Raw genomic sequence first — 13,358 nt, 5'->3', positions numbered from 1 at the left:
AGAGGGTTCAAAGGAAAACAAAAATAAGATGGTCCTTAAATACACAAAAAGATGCTAGCTGTCGTTCTTAGAAAGAGAACAGCAAATTAAACTCGTACACCTGCTAGACTGGCGAAACTCCACAAGTTCAGACACCCACACGAGAGAACCACGGGCGGAGACTCAACACGACTAGGAGGGAGGGGATGTGTCACAGCTCTCAGCATCACCAGTGCTTTTGGCCTGGGACCCACCCAGCCTGCTGCCGGAATAAAACAGTTGCAAGGGCGTGACTGCAGCTCGACTCCTAAAAGCAGGAGGCGGAAACAACCGGGCTGGACACGGGCAGAGACAGCTCCAAGTCACTCTGCTCCACCCGCACGACAGACCACAAAGCAGCGCTGGTGGGTGCACGTGCGACAGTGCGTCCTGCACGGCCACAGGGGACACAGCCGAGCCCCGGGACAGCGCAGCTGCCGGCGCAGGGCACGCCGCCTCCCGCGGGAGAAGGAAGAACGTGTATTCATGTTCGCTGACTTCTGCATGGAAGAAATAGAAAATGATTTGGTTCAAATAAACTGAATTTTTAAAAAGCAGGAAGAGGAAGAACAGCTCTGCCCTTGGAATGTTCTGGTCTCCCAGGTGAAGAGCGAGGCTAGTTTATCAGAAGTGGCGTTTTGTGCCATCGGTTCTGGAAGGGAGTTCCAGGTCTTGAGGTCTGCTCCCGGCCCTGGACAGAGGGGACCCAGCAGACAAACTGCACCTCCTAGGCTTGGCTTTTAAATTACACGGCCTGGAAATGCTGTCCCTAGCTGGCTGGGAAGACAAAAGACAACTGGAGAGCCATCCTAGGGAGGGACCAGCATGGTGTCTGGGAGTTGGGACTCGAGGCCAGGACGTGTACGACGCCACAGAAGGCACCACAAGTGGACATGCAGCAGTGGTCGGGATGCCACGCCGGCAGCCACGAGTCTCCGCCACCCAGCAACGGCGGGGGAGCTGTGAGCCACCACGGCCAAGGGCGCCGGAGAAGGGGCCCCTGCGGCTTCTCACCCACCTGCACCGGCTGGACACCTGGACCTCTGCCTTCTGTTCCTACTGCATCCAGACTCTAATTTCTTCATCCAGAAAAAAAAAAAGACCCACATAAACACTTGTCCAGGAATCTTTAGAATAGCATCACTCATGGTAGCCAAAGCGTGGAAAAAGCCACGTGTCCATCACTGGATAAATAAAATCTGGTCTATCCACGCAACAGAACGTCACTCAGTAACAGAGAGGAGCGAAGGGCCAATCCAGGTCAGAATGCGGGTCAACCCTGAAAACATCACGGTAAGTGAAGGAAGTCCTCACAAAGGATCATCTATTGGATGATTCTGTTTATAGAAAACGTCCAGAACAGGCAAGTCATAGAGACAGATGGTAAGTTAGTGGCTGACTAGAGCTGGAGGTAGGGGCACGGGGGGAGGACAGGTACATTTTGTGTGGAGTCTCTTTTAAGGGTAATGAAAACGTTCTGAAGTTGACGTGGTGGTGGTGGTGCAAGTCTGTGAACACAGTCAAATCTACTGAAGTGTGTCTACACTTTAAATGGATGGATGTATGATACGTGAATTACATCTCAATAAAGCTGTTTTCAAAGAGACCGAGATTCAATTTACACCCTCTACCCTCCTCCCAAAGATGATGTTGGAGTGGGACCAACATGCACACTTCCTAACACCTAAACCCCACTCTTTCGTAGGCATATATCTGGTAAAATTCATGCAGATGTGCAGACAGGGACACGTGTAATTCTACTACTCATTGCAATGTTGTCTATAATAGTAAATTTTTTTAATTGAAATGCTCATCAATAGACTAATAGATACATAAACTGCAGCATATTTGCAAAATGAGTTTACTGACTTACACAATGAATTGACTATACTGAGGTTAGCATTAAGGAACTGGAGCTACATGGATAAATGTGAACGAATCTCAGAAACATACAGCTGTATAAGGAAGTGAGCATCAAAATAATATGTGCAGTGTGATACCCGTTCTATAGCATTAGGTACATGTAGCCCAGTATGACTGATGGAAACATCACAGCCAGCAACCCACAGAGACGCAGAGGAATGAGAGCCGTCGCACAGACAGGGGTCGCCTCTGGAAGGAAGGACGGAGAAGACGGGGCCCAGGAGGACTGAGCAGGAAGCGCCACCTGCTTCCTTGATGTTTTAGTTCTTTTAAAAAAGAAATCATACACGTGAAGCAAAAAGGGGCAAACTTGTAAGATTTAAGAAAACTGGGTTGTGGTTACACACATGGCTATTGTAATGTAGTCTGTACTTCCTGTGTAATGGGAACGTGTCATAAAAAAAGAGAGAGCATTAACAGCTTTTAAAATGAGAGGGAAGAGAAAAAAAGAATTTGTAAGAAGCTAATAAAACTGATGACCTAAATGGGATGGGGAAAAAAGAGGTGGGGGCATCAATTTTCAAATGTGTATTTTTATCATTGAACTAAGTGAATGTATCATCTTTGAAGATATATAGACATAATGTTTTTTAAAACATTAAGGAAAAACCCTCACATTCTACCCTTTAAGAAGTGATTTAACCTATGAAAGATGTCAGAGTTGGGGGGGTCCTTATCTTTGCTTCAGGTTTCCAAGAAGAGGCACAGTCCCCAGGAGGGTCACACCTGCCTGCCACACCCCCCGCCCCTCCTGTCCCGGGGGAGGGACTCAGTGCTTTTTTTAGGGGGGAGGTAATTAGGTTTATTTATTTATTTTAATGGAGGTCCCAAGGATGGAACCCAGGACCTTGCGCATGCTGAGCACACACTCTACCCCTGAGCTATACCCTCTCTGCCCAGGAATCAGTTCTGATCCGCAGGCCGCACACATACTGATCGGATCCTCAACTCCTGGACATCAGGGTTACAGGGCGAGTCCCATGTGCCCAGGCCCGTGGGTGCCCGAGCTGCTCAGGACACGCACGGTGTGGACCCTGAAGGTCGATAACCGACCACTGGCTGTTTCCCAAAGGTTAACGGTGGTGGGGTTGCCACCTACTGGACCAATTTCTATCCACATTTTCCAAATCTGTTGAGGAAGGAAAATGGGTCTCCTTCAAGTTTCCTACCACGAAAATCTCCAAGGAAAATTCCCTCCCTAGAAGACCGTCAGAAATTTGAACAAAAATAGGGTTTTTGTCTGCACTGTAACAGTCAAAAGCTGGAAAACTAAATTTTCCTAAAACTCATTAGGAAAACATTCCCAAAGGTTTGGACGCCATCCATTTAAGATGCCACAAGTGGCCACTAAAGACTGTCTTAGAAACATTTTAATGACATGGGGAGCATGTTAACACTAAGTGAGAAAGCAGATTCTGTACCCGCACAGGACGCATGACTCACTCAGCCCAGTGCAGCTAACATCTGCGTGCCCAAAAGGACTGCAGGGCGGAAGATCAAAGTATTCTCAGCAGTAAACCTTTGTGTGGCAGCACTATGGGTAATCTGGGTTTTCGTTTTTATATTTGTTTGCATTTTCCAAATGCTTTGTAATAGAATTGCATCATTTTGATAACCAGAGAAGATACTTAAGAAAAATATTAAAAATAAGTTTAGTAACAATATGAAAGAAAAAGGAGGCATTTTTTAAAAAAAAAGACAGTAGATAGTGTGACATGAATGCAGCCATGCTCTGAAAAATACACCTGTTAGAATACTTTTTAAAATATTCTATATACTGGCATTAACATTTGGATTTTAAAATTAAAAAGGCAATATCATAGATTAGCAACCCCCCCATAAAAAAAAGAAATACTTAGGGATAAATCTAACAAAAAATGTACTGGCTCTGTATGAGGAAAATGTGAAGCTCTGATAAAAGAAATCAAAGAACGAAATACCTGGAGAGACATTCCACACTCATGGGTGGAAGACTCCAGATGTCAGTTCTTCCCAACTTGATCCATAGAGTCAATCCCAATCAAAGCCCCAGCAAGTTATTTTGTGGATATTGACATGCTGAGTCTGAACTTTATGGGAGGGAGACAAAGGACCCAGAACAGCCAACACGATACTGAAGGAGGAGAAGAGGGTCAGAGGACTGGCACCACCCAACTTCAAGACCCACTACAGTCTCCGCAAACACAGTGTGGTCCTGGTGAAAGGTCAGACACACAGACCAATGAACAGGAGCAGAGAACCCAGGCACAGACTCCCATGTAGTCAACTGACCTGTGACAAAGGAATAAAGGCAGTTCAATGGTGAAAAGACAGTCTTTCAACAGACGGCGCTGGAGCAAGTGGCCATCCACACACGAAAGAATGAATCTCAACACGGCCCTAAAATCCTTTACAAAAATTTAACTCAAAATAGATCATGGATCTTAATATTTTATAGTCAAGTTTATCAATCATCTCCTTTATGATTAGTATTTTTTTGTATACTGTTTAAAAAATCTACTCCTACCCATACACAATGAAGAGCTTGTCTTCTGTTATCTTCTAGAAGGTTTATTGTTTGCTTTTCATATTTAGAACTACCATACACATAAAACTGATTTTTGTGTATGATTTGAAAAAAGAAAATAGGTCACAGACCTAAAATGCAAAACTATAAAACTCCTAGAAGGTAACACAGCAGAGAATCTAGACGCCCTCGAGCATGGTGATGAAAACACAAACGCACAAGCCATGAGACAGCTGATAAGCTGGACTTCGTTAAAATTAAAATCTCTGCTCTGTGAAAGACAATATCAAAAGGAGCAGAAGGCAAGCCTCAGGATGGGAGAAAGTATCTGCAAAAGATAATTCTGATAAAGGACTGGTATCCGAAATATACACACGACTCATAACACTCAACAATAAAAAAAAAACAAACAATCCAATTTAAAAATCAAAAACAAAAATTAAAATAAGCAAAAGACCTGAACAGGCAGCTCACAAACGATACACAGCTGGCAAGTAAGCATATGAAAAAGGTGCTCCACGTCTTAGTCATCAGAGAAACATACATTAAAGCAACAGCGAAGCACCGTGAAATGCCACCGCCCACCGACCAGAACGGCCGAAGTCCAGCGCGCTGACGTCACCAAACGCTAAGAGGATGTGGAGCAACAGGAACTGCCTCTCACTGCTGGTGGGAACGCCAAACGGTACAGCCACTCTGGAAGCTGGGCAGCTTCTTATAAAACTAAACAAACTCTTACCTTACAACCTAGGAATCACACTCCTTGATATTCACCCAAAGGAACAAAACTTAGGAACATACAAAAACCTGCACATGGACAGTTACAGCAGCTCGAGTCATGGCTGCCAAAACCTGGAAGCCACCAAGATGCCCTCCGGTGGACGGACAGGTAAGCAGACTGTGCTCCATCCAGACAATGGAACATTATTCGGCACTAGAAAGAAATGAGCTACTTGAATCACTATGCTGTACACCAGAAACGAACACAACATTGTAAATCAACTATACTTCAACAAAAAAAAGAAAGAAAGAAGCCATCAAGCCATGAAAACTCACGGAGGAAACTTTACTGCAGATCACTAAGTGGAAGAAGCCACCTGAAAAGGCCGCACCCTGTGTGGTTCTAGCCCGATGACAGTCTAGAAGAGGCAAAACCAGCGTGGTGGCCGGGGTCGGGGGTGAGAACAGGCAGAGCACGGAGGACTTTTAGGGCAGTGAAATGCCTCTGTGTGACCCTACGTCGGTGGGTAGGTTTTGTTACACGTTCGTCCAAACCACAGAATGAGCAACACCAAGAGCGACCCTCAAACGTCAGCCAAGGTTGGAGCGACATGCGGTGTCGGCTGTGGTGCCAGCCCTTGTGACGGGTGTCCAGCTCTGGCGTGAGGTGTGGACAGTGGGGAGGCTGGGAGCCTGGCGCAGGGAGGAGAGAGGAACTCTTCTTTCTGCTTAATTTTGCAGTGAACCTACAACTGCTCTAAAAAAATAAAATCTGTTTTGTAAAAAAATTCAATGGCCAAGGGAACTTTTAAAATACAGGAACTTTGAAGGGGAAGGTATAGCTCAGTGGTAGAGCACGTGCTTAGCATGCACGAGGTCCTGGGTTTGATCCCCAGTCCCTCCATTAAATAAATAATAATAATACATAAACCTAATTACCCCCCCCCCCCGCCGCCAAACAAAAACAAAACAAAATACAGGAACTTTGAGTAATGAGCACTGTTTTAAAGTCTGTCATGGCGATATTCTGGGAAGATCATTTTGGTCTACTACTATAAACTGCTAGAGAAGTCCCTGTGGCGACGAAACCAAGGACACGTGACTTGAGTGTTGGCTGCAGCCACCAAACGTCTCTGTCCTGGCTCCGAAGTTTTGCAGACCCCCTCCTCTCAGTCCTGTCAGGTCCCAGTGAGCAGCTGCTGGTCCTGACCACCAGCACACCCAGCCCATTTCCCCTCCCACAAAGGACCACTCCCTCCCTGCATCATGGGCATCACTTTTTAGCATGCACATCACGCATGCTTTTGCCTTAAGATCTCTGAACTTGCTGTTCCCTCTCTCGAGAACACCTTTCCTCAAACATCCACGTGGTGTGTTCCCCGAGGTGGGAAAAAATGACCACTGACATAGTTTGGACCCTGTTGGTTACCGAGGTCTTCACATTTCTCCAGCCCCTCTGAGTCTCGTCAGTACTGGCGGACATCAGAATGCTGGAGCTGGATGGGGCTCAGACACCGCCCGCCCTCCGGCGGGTGGTTCCCAGACTTGACTCATCACTAGAAAGACCCTAGAAGCTCTTTGCATCTGTTTGTTTTTAATGAGCAAACCTTCACGGGGCTCCACTTCCAGGAATTTGGTCCAATGGATCTGAAGTGAGGAAACTACATTTTTGGGGATGACTCACCCAGCCCACCACTTTAATTTTTTTTCTAGAAGGGAAAATAGAAGATGCAGTGAGGTTGAGACAAACCCTCAATCAGGGGATCAAGGCAGAGCCGACCCCAGATCAGAGGAGGGTCCCCTAAATCTGGTACTGCAGTCCACATTCTCACCTGGGGTTAGGGCTGAATTTTTTAAAGAATTACTAAGTAGAAAAAAAACTAGCTTAGCTCTACCAAGGTTTTGTTTTGTTTTTTTTTGTTTTCTTCTCGGGCAGTGGAGTACCCTTGCCTGCTGTCTGGAACGCTGTCATTCTGGACCCAATTGGTTATGGTGACTGATAACAAGAGCTCTACCCTGCCGGTCATCAACACTTGTCAAAATAATACCCAGACAGGAGTTCACACAGGTTGTCAGCTTCGATGGAGCTGGCCCAGCCCGCTGCCCGGCCCGGGAGCTGAGCCTGCTCTGACTCACTCCCGAGAGACGTGGCCTCGTGGAACAGACCCGTGTTCCTTCGCCCTGAAGCCCACTGGACTTTGCCGCAATACCGAGTTACCCCTGCGTCCGGTCCTCCAGTCACTCATTCTCACATTACATCCCGGAATCCGACCAACAGCCAGTGGGAACAAACTCTCCTAACGACTCACAGAACATTCCTCGTGGTGCGTCGGGTCAGTGAAACGGGAAGGAACGCAGGAGGGGCAGCGTGTGGTGACAGCGATGCCCGGTGCACCTGGGGGAGTCACACCCCGCAGCCCACAGCCTCCCCGTGGAGCTCGTCACCAGCACAAGACCACCAGCCGCCCAGGGCTGGGGTTCCCTGTACATGACCCTCGCCCCAGCCAGCAGCCACGTTTCCCAAGTGGCAGCGCGGAACACCCTGGGGACACCGTCCCCGCCCCTGCAGCCTGCAGCAGACTTCCCTTTAACAGTCTTGCACCCGAATCTTCGGTAATCCTAACCCCTCTCAGCAGAGCCAGGTGGTAAAACCACTGTCGGCTCATCTCCGTGAAGCAGGTCACTAGTGGAAAACACACCCTGGTTTCTGTACTTGTTTTCTTGTTAAGCAACTTGTGCAAAGAAGCCAGGGCTCTTTCTTTTTTAATAAAATTAGTTTATCCAAAGTGTGGATAAATCAGAGTTCTCCATCCATTACTTCTCCGGCTCCCTCCATCCCCCAGTGAGTCTAAAGCAGTAACGCATCCCCTCAGGACCCAAATTTCAACATATACGAAACTTCATGCACAATCAACCCTGAAGTGCTGTTTCGGTTCCTCTTCGGCGAGTGGAGGCACGACACTTTTTAAGGTGAGGTTATGTCAAACGTCCTCTCGTCAATAGAGAAACAGTGACTCACAGACACGCTTGGCAAACCCTCCCAGATTCCTCAAACCAGCAGCCCTAGGGATGGATCTCACTGGCTGGGAAAGTTTGAAAAAATCAAGTTATTTGCAGCATTGCTGTGGTTGATATTTTAAGAAAAAAGACTGGGAAGCAGTTCCATTTGAAGACTTCACCACATGCCCAGCGTCACAGTTCAGTTACTAGATCCGAATTGAGTTTCAGCAAGGAATTTTTAATTGACAAACCATTTCAGACACCTCATCAAACACTACCAGTTTCTACTGATTCTGGAGTGTTGTAAAATAAACTGAAGCCCCATGTCTGTCACTCTAGAGGTTAAGGAGAGCAGACGCGAAGATACAAAGGACAAACTTCTACCTTGAAACGCTTCACTCCGCGTGAGCCTTGGTGGGGAGAGGAATGTGACTCTCTGTCCTGCATCCTGTCCCTTCTACCCTGCGCTACTGCTAGGGACCTGTAACGATTCCACTGTATCTGTGGAATCTTCCTCTTCAACCTTCAAACAACTGAAAAATCGAGCAGGAGAAAAAAACAAAAGAAAAAGAAAAAGAAAAAACTACTTACCAGTGTGCTCAGCTGAGACAGCCACCTAAAACTACCGCACTGACATCCCCGAGAGCAAAGCAGGCGCTGGAAGGCACCTGCCCGACTGCCCCCGCCCGGGACACACACATCGCTGGGGAGCACCGCGGAGGCAGGTCCTGGCAGCGCAAGCTCCCGTCAGTGACTCACTCACCCCCGAGACCCACCTGAGTTCTGAAGAAGCTCAGGAAACCAAAGCACAGCCCTGCCTGTAACTAATGCCTCTTCAAGATCGTAGGACGGGGAAGAGAAAGTGGAAGAGCGACCCAGACAGTGGCCTGAATAGAGATGAATTCCAAGGAAATGACACACGTCAGCATCGGACAGAATTGAAAAAGAAACCTCAAGATCTGAAAAGTAAATCTAAAGGGAGTTAAAATAAGGAAAGGAGAAAATGGATGTGAAAATGTTTCGTTGAGTTTAAAGTGTTGTTAAAATGGAAACGATGAGAATCCTGGCAAATTCACTGAAAAGTGAGAAGCAGAGGATTACACCAAAAACCTTAGAAGTTTTGTGAAAATTGCTGTGGCCGCACATTATCTTCTCCTGGGGGTCCCCAGCCCCCCCGAACACTTCCCTGGGGAATCTAGAGTTGTGTGAGTGACAAAAATAGGAAATGCAGAAGGCCCCGATGCTACATGGAAGAGTCAGAGAGGGAAGAACTTTATTTAAAAGCAATCTGAACCAACCACACAGCTTAACAGTTGAGGGTGAGACCCCAAAAGGCAGGAGATGCCCCCACCCCGGTTATAAGGTTTTGGGCAGCAGAGTTGGGGGTCAGGACCAGATCCGGATCAAGACCCAAGAAGGCTGAGTGCCAAGCCTTCCCCCTCTCCTGTCACTCAGCCCCCTTTCTTGGTAAGAAACAGACAGTATAAAAGTGGACCTCATATCTGAGCGCTCACATGTACTGTTGTACCGTCATTCACCACCGTTTCCTCCACAAACCCATCTCTGTAACACAGCACGTGTGTGATCGCCACACTTCCCCCCAGCTCTCTATCCGATCTATGGGCACTTACACCACAGGGAACTGTGTACCATTTTATCAAGTTTCCACTGAAGAAATCCAATGATTTTTACATGACAGAAATCATGTCCTGATTATCTGTTAACCAAGAAATTTATTGATGGGATGAACAGTTTGGGAGTCATAAACTGCAAGGTCCTACCATACAGCACAGGCAACTTCACTGCCTTGTGATACCCTACAATGGAAAAGAACACAAAAAGGAATATATGTGTATAACTGAACCACTATGCTGTATGCCAGAAATTAACACAATGTCGTAAATCAACTATACTTCAATTTATAAAAAGAAAAGGAAAAAAAAAACAGTTTATGAGTCATGTTAACTTTGATAAGACTTCTACAAGGAAAAAGGTAACAACATTTAAGCCAATGGAGAAACTGACTTTCACACCAGCCACGAGACGGGAGCTCACCCTTCGGCTCTCCTTGCTGTCTATCCACGTAACGTTCTGAAATAAAGTGCAATTCTCAAAGGGTTTTCCTGTCTCACTGATATGCACTAACGCTCTTTACAAATAACACTTCAGTTGAGAGCTACTGATAATAAAATTAATGAATTCTTCCCAAGTGGATGAAATAATCAGCCTAAGAGAAGACAGCGAGGATGATGGTATTCCTTTGATGAGCTGCGTTACTGGCCAGTTCGTCCTGACAGCATCCTGCCCAGGAAAGGAGTCTCCAGAAGACAAGACCGGGCGCTCCCTCCCCTCCCCACCGCCAGCCAGGACGCCCGGCCCTCCACCCACCTGTCAGGCTGAGAAGCCAGCATGCCCGCCATGCGCCACATCTGTCACGGCACTGCCCTCGGGGCCGCACCCCCTTCCCTGATGACCACTGTGTTCAAGCCTCCTCGGGACAGGACGCAACGCTGCTCATGGTGGCTCCCGCGGGGCCGTGGGAAGTGAAGAGGGAAGCACGTGGTGGCTGAATCCAAACAGCCACAGAAAAATGCTCGTGCCCCCAGCTCCCCGAGGAAGGAGAGGACTTGTCTGCCCGTCCCCCACCCCACCTGAGCCGCCTGCCTAGGGGTAGTCTCTGCCTAGGGGCAGTCTGGAAACACGAGTCTCAGATCAGCACACTTTTCTCTCCTTACCACGTGGCAAACTACATCAGAGTTTCTCTGAGATCCTGAAACAGAACTGAAGTTTCAAACCTGTGGTTGAGTTCCGTGGGGTCGGGGCCCCTTCCTATCCTGGCTTGTTTGCGAAGCTTTTCACATAAAAGCGTCTTCTGGGTCCTCCAAGCACCAGAAACGGCATCGCTCACGCAGCCAGCTGGGTCCCTCCGGCTCCCGGGCTGCTCCGCGCCCTTCGAGGGGCCCCCGCACATCTCCTGACCCTCAGCTGGCCTTGGACCAAGCGTGGGAGACCCCGTGCTTGGAGGAGTTCCCGCAGGGAAGGACCCCGCGCTCCCTGCACAGATGCCTTAGGTGAGACAGGCTTCTCGGTGGCAGCCTACTGATTTCCTCTTTCAAAAGTTAAAAAAAAAAAAAAAAGGAACATTCATTTGTTACGTAAATGAAGCCCGCCCATGTTTCAGGAAGTCCGATGCACCCATCATGTTATGAAACGTGGCTCAGCAAACCCATTCTTCACGGACAAGTCCGAGTCCTACTTCTGCTCCTGGGTTTGTGCTCCACCGGTCAGCCAAAGGCGGAGCCACTGGGACTGACGCGCTCCATCCGAGGCACGGCTGGGGACCGAGCAGTGCTCGACTGATGGATCACAAGACCTGTTCATGTGGCCCGCAAGGCTCCGGGCACAAGGCGTGACTCGTCTTCAGCTGCAAGGTTGCTGTGACATTGGCCACCACCCTCCGAAGGGCTCTCATGTGAGCCAGTGTCAGCTGACAGGACTTACTCTGTAACCTTGCAAGATTCCACCCCCAGCAGGGGAGAGGGAGGCAGGGTTCCCACGACAGAGCTGGGCAGGGCTTCCCACACTGGGGACACCTGCAGGGCGGGCAGGGATACATCATGTAATGTGCATCCGCAAGAAACAGAGTAGTAAACGAGAAGCCATACGTCCTCAGAACTCTTGTGAAGAATTCTTAATTCCTAACCATATCCAAGCTGAGCGAGCCCCGAGCCACCAAGAACAAAAGCAGTTCAAGCGGGTGACTTCTGACACGAGCACACTTCAACCACAAAATTGAGAATAACACTATAGTGTCGTATCTCAGCGCTATACGAGGGAGGCACTGATATGTCACACACGCCAGGATGCTTTTTATGATACATATTTTGTATTTGTACATACTCCATATATTTTATACGTTTATATTTTATATATGTTCTATGATGTATATTGATACATCATACATGTCAGTATGATTTTTCCACGCCACTGTAAATTCATGGAAAAAAGAATTTTTCTTTCAGAAGAGCTTAAAAAGCATAGGTCCCCGACACACAGGTCACGTCTGGATACAGAAAACTCTAAGAGGCTGGCCTGACTCCTCCTCCATCTGTCGTCCTGGAATCTGGCTGAAGAAAACATTAACAGATCCCTAACATCAGATGGACCCTTGACTGGGTCTTTAGTTTAACGAAATAAAATTCATAATTCTTGGCAAGACAAGAAAAATCTAAACATAAAATGTTTCTCTGCCCATCTGGGCCCCCCGCCTCACCACCTTTAGCGTGCGCTGTGCGGCTGCGCGCACCTGGCCTCCTTCGGAGACCACCATCCTTCTGAGTCTTGTAAGGGTCCAGACGACCCTCTACTCACTTTGTACGTGCAGATCTGGATTCTGTAAACTGCCAGTACATCATGTGATGTTAACCCTCTGGCTCAAAAACATATATAACTGTGCTTTGACCTCTAATGGGCGGAACAGTCCTCAAAGCTTCCTGAAAGATGGTCTCCTGGTTATAATCCTCAGGGTGGCTTGAAGAAAAATTTCCATTTCTTTCTTAGACTACTGATTCATTTTTTTCATTGACAAGTTTTGGGAGATTTTCATCTTTACACTAGGGCAGCCACAGGCACCTCACTCCGCAAGTGTGAGGAAATCAAATGGTGTAGCAGGGGCCTCAGTTGCCCAGACTTCACTACACGTGTGACCCTAAAGTTCCTCTGTAACCAACCCGCAGAAGGTCTCAAATCACCCTGCTCTGAGAGGGAAAGCCTGTAATGCACTGTGATGACCGCCAACTTCTCTGCGGCACAAGCTGAGCTGATGCCGAGACAAGACAGGACCAGGGAAAATGAGCGCACGTCTCCAGGAAGGGGAGCAAACACACGCTGAGCTTAAGGCCTGAGTGCACGGCCCTGCTGAGACCCTGGCTGCTTCCTTCAATCACTTTCCCTTCTTTGCAAGAGGGCCAGAAGAGCGTGAATGCAGGTACTGCCCCCCCTACCCCACCCCTGGGTCGACGCCTCCAGCTCCCGGGCTTCCCCTGTGTTCAGTCACCGCCGCAGTGACCGCACAGTGCAGTGCCCAGAAGGTGAGGCCTTGAAAAATGCCCCCAAAGCCAGATTTTATAAAATATGTAGGGGAATCACTGGGGGAACAAGCACATCCCACTTTTTATGTATAAAGTAAATG

The 13,358-nt window shown here is 47.9% G+C and overlaps 1 protein-coding gene across 5 annotated transcripts in view; it reads right to left on the bottom strand.

Annotated features, from left to right (window-relative positions):
* FNIP2 (folliculin interacting protein 2) overlaps positions 1-13,358 on the bottom strand; it is a 103,893-nt gene that overhangs the window by 60,274 nt on the left and 30,261 nt on the right. Inside the window, exon 1 of one of the 5 annotated variants that reach the window (XM_064487112.1) lies at positions 10,963-11,742. The exons of 2 other annotated variants lie outside the window; for them this stretch is intronic. In XM_064487112.1, coding sequence (XP_064343182.1) covers positions 10,963-11,138 — 176 coding nt within the window. In that variant the 5' untranslated portion in view covers positions 11,139-11,742. Of the gene's footprint in view, positions 1-10,962; positions 11,743-13,358 lie in introns of those variants that run through there. 2 more of the 5 variants (XM_064486958.1, XM_064487097.1) reach the window with 2 other exon arrangements.

Source organism: Camelus dromedarius, chromosome 1 (genome assembly GCF_036321535.1).
Source record: "Camelus dromedarius isolate mCamDro1 chromosome 1, mCamDro1.pat, whole genome shotgun sequence".
NCBI classification, from domain to species: Eukaryota; Metazoa; Chordata; class Mammalia; order Artiodactyla; family Camelidae; genus Camelus; species Camelus dromedarius.
The sequence above is the reverse complement of the archived record's forward strand: the minus strand, read 5'-3'. Positions and strand labels throughout refer to the sequence as shown.